We start from the raw sequence: 3,055 nt of genomic DNA on the forward strand, positions 1-3,055 counted from the left end.
TTTATTTTATTTTATTTTATTTTATTTTATTTTATTTTATTTTATTTTATTTTACTATATTTTATATTTTATATTTTATATTTTATATTTTATATTTTACTTTATTTTACTTTATTTTACTTTATTTTATTTTATTTTATTTTACTTTATTTCATATTTTATATTTTATATTTTATTTTATTTTACTTTATTTTATTTTATTTCACTTTATTTTACTTTATTTTATATTCCCCTATTTTATTTTACTTTATTTTATTCAACCACAACAAAACAACATTAAAACATTATTTTTTGAGCACCTACAACCCCCCTCTGCTGACTCCCCCACCCCTTGGAGCAAAGCTTCCTTTTGAAAGTTCACCAATGTTCCTTTCTCCCCCAGAGGCTGAGCCACAGCTGGGCACGCTCACCCTCACAAACGTTACCCCCGACAGCTTCAACCTGTCCTGGAGCAGCCGAGCCGGGCCCTTGGCCTCGTTCCTTTTCCCAAGCCGGGATTCCCTGGAGGTGCCGGGGGGCTCCACTGCCCACCCTGCCCTTGGCACTCCCACCCCGGGCACCACCAGCACAGGGCTCCACACACAGCCCCTCGCTGCCCCTGGCTCCACAGGTACCTGCTCCCAGATCTGGAGGCCCTTTCTTGGCTCAGGGAAATGCCAAAGAGGCTCTGGCCAGCAGCAGTGGGTTTGTTTAATGTTTGGTGCAAACAGGGATGTTGAACTTATAAAAAACTCCTAGCAGCAGGATTAGTTTAAAGGGAGTTAAAAGGATGGGGCTCTGAGAAAGCTGGGATAGAGGATGGTGTCCCTGCTGGAACTGGATGAGTTTAAGGTCCTTTCCAACCCAAATTATTCTGTGATTCCATGATTCTGTCATTAAGACCCCTCTGGAGCCTTTCTCCCATCTCTAATAATCTTTTATAGCTGCTGAAGTTTGAGGGAGAAATCTGCCTGATGCTCAGCAGTTCATCAGACAGGACAGGCTCGTGGAACACCTCCTGCCCAAGGATGTTCCCTTCCAGACACCCACCCAAAATGTGATCTTGGGCATTGCTTGATTAGAAGCAAATAAGATGCCAAAATATCTCTAGAACGAGTACACAAATATGTACTCATAACCCAAAAATATTATTACATAAGGACTTCCAATTCCTAACTCTTCAGAGGGGAATTTTTATGCCAAGTCCTAACAAAATCCATTTCAGCATTTGTGAAATGTCTAAAGCAAACCCAAAGCCCTTTTCAGGAGAAGGTTCTGCCTTTAACTAAGTGGTGTTTTCTGAAGTGAGTGGAATTTTGAGTGTTTGGAAGATTGGTTGGATCAGCTGCTGAGCCAAGGTTGGACAAATACTGTGGAGAAATTCAAGCAGTGCCTGGGATCCAGGATCAAAGCCAGGCCTTAGAAGAGCCACCTGATCTTCCCATTTGATTTGTCAGATTCTGAGTGAGCAAAACACACTGAGAATCTTGTGAAACTTCAGCGCTTTTTTATTGCTGAGACTTAGTGGATAAATTCTGAAGCATTTTCCACATCTTTTCATTATGACAAATGTCACAGTGATGTGAAAAAGGACCCCTCAGTGGAACCTCTGTCAGCAGAGCACAGCAGCTGCTGGTTTGCACTGGCTGTGACCCTGAGTGATTAATGTTCCTGTTCTGGCACCTCTGACCCCTCCAGCACCGAAAACTAAAGCTGGAGATATTCATGTGGAATAGCTCAAGAAACAAAATACAGGAGTATTTTGGAGTAAAAATCATTTGTGAATGCCCAAAGAGAGGCTTGTCCCTAAAGCACTGATGCTGGAGAGAAGTAAAAAGAAATGAAAGCTTTATGTGCAGCATTTCTAAAGCAGTTTTGGTTATAAGTTCCTCAGAGTGCAAGGGCAGCAGCAGCAATGTGCTCACACAGGGAGCTTGGGAGGGGTTTCTGTGGAGCTTGTGAGAGGAGGTGCTGAGAAATCTTTGAGGAAAATTCAAAACTGAACTCCATTGAAAATCCTCATCCTGTGATCCTGGCTCTCAAACCCACACTAGGGGGAAAAATGTGATTTTTTTGTTTGGTGGAATCTGTGACACTTTCTAACTTGCAATGTTTTTTCACTTTTTTTTTTTCTTTTTTTTTCTTTTTTTTGTGTGTGTGTGTTTTTGCACCTTCCCTTCTTTTAGAGGCCATGCCCCCACTGGAAAACCTAACAGTGTCTGATATGAACCCCTATGGGTTCACAGTGTCCTGGATGGCATCCGAGAATGCCTTTGACAACTTTCTAGTAGTCGTGGTGGACTCTGGCAAGCTGCTGGACCCACAGGAGTTCCTCCTTTCGGGAGCCCAGAGAGAACTGAAGCTTAAAGGCCTAATTACTGGCATTGGCTATGAGGTTTTGCTTTATGGGTTTGCCAAGGGGCACCAAACAAAGCCCCTGAGCGCTCTGGCTGTTACAGGTATTTCAATGTGAGCAAATTGTTCCCTTCCACCCTTTTCTTCTCTCGCTTTCCTTCTCGCGTGGAAGACGTTTCGTGCAAACCTTGGCTTTTGCATCCTTCTCTGCATCGTGGCTCCACGTAACTCCTCGTGACTGATGGGCTCACAGGTGGAATTCTGCTCCCTTTAACTTGATGTTTCCCCTCTGAGGGATCCTGTGGAGGAGCATGTGGGGGGCTGAGGGGTGAAAGTTCCTCGTGGTCTTGCAGGTACCTCTAACAGAGTCTTGAGGGAAGAATGGCTGCATGCAGAGCTCGTCTCCTTAACAGCTGGGCACATCAGCATTCTCCAACAGCATCGTTCTCCCACCTTCCAGCCATCAGGACCTTCAGGAAGAGCCATGGGCTTCTTCCCATGGCCTCCTCTCTCTCCCTCTCCGTGTGGGTTCCACCCACGGTGGGATCATTGCCCCCCCAAAGCTGGCACCTCTCTCCTCAAAGCAGCTCGTGCTTCCAACCACATCAGAGCTGCTGTTTTCCAGCAGCACTTGAGCTTCCTTGGGAAACCACTGCAGGCTGGTTCTCCAGCCCCAGAACCATCAGCTCTCATCTGCACATTCCTGTCTGGGCAGCAGGGA

The 3,055-nt window shown here is 44.8% G+C and overlaps 1 protein-coding gene across 4 annotated transcripts in view; it reads left to right on the forward strand.

Annotated features, from left to right (window-relative positions):
* TNC (tenascin C) overlaps positions 1–3,055 on the forward strand; it is a 64,607-nt gene that overhangs the window by 43,445 nt on the left and 18,107 nt on the right. Inside the window, exons 14-15 of one of the 4 annotated variants that reach the window (XM_019008471.2) lie at positions 383–610; positions 2,166–2,438. The exons of the other annotated variants lie outside the window; for them this stretch is intronic. Coding sequence (XP_018864016.1) covers positions 383–610; positions 2,166–2,438 — 501 coding nt within the window. The remainder of the gene's footprint in view (positions 1–382; positions 611–2,165; positions 2,439–3,055) is intronic. 4 annotated transcript variants of the gene reach the window in all.

The sequence above is a fragment of the Parus major genome, chromosome 17 (assembly GCF_001522545.3).
Source record: "Parus major isolate Abel chromosome 17, Parus_major1.1, whole genome shotgun sequence".
In the NCBI taxonomy this organism is placed as follows: domain Eukaryota; kingdom Metazoa; phylum Chordata; class Aves; order Passeriformes; family Paridae; genus Parus; species Parus major.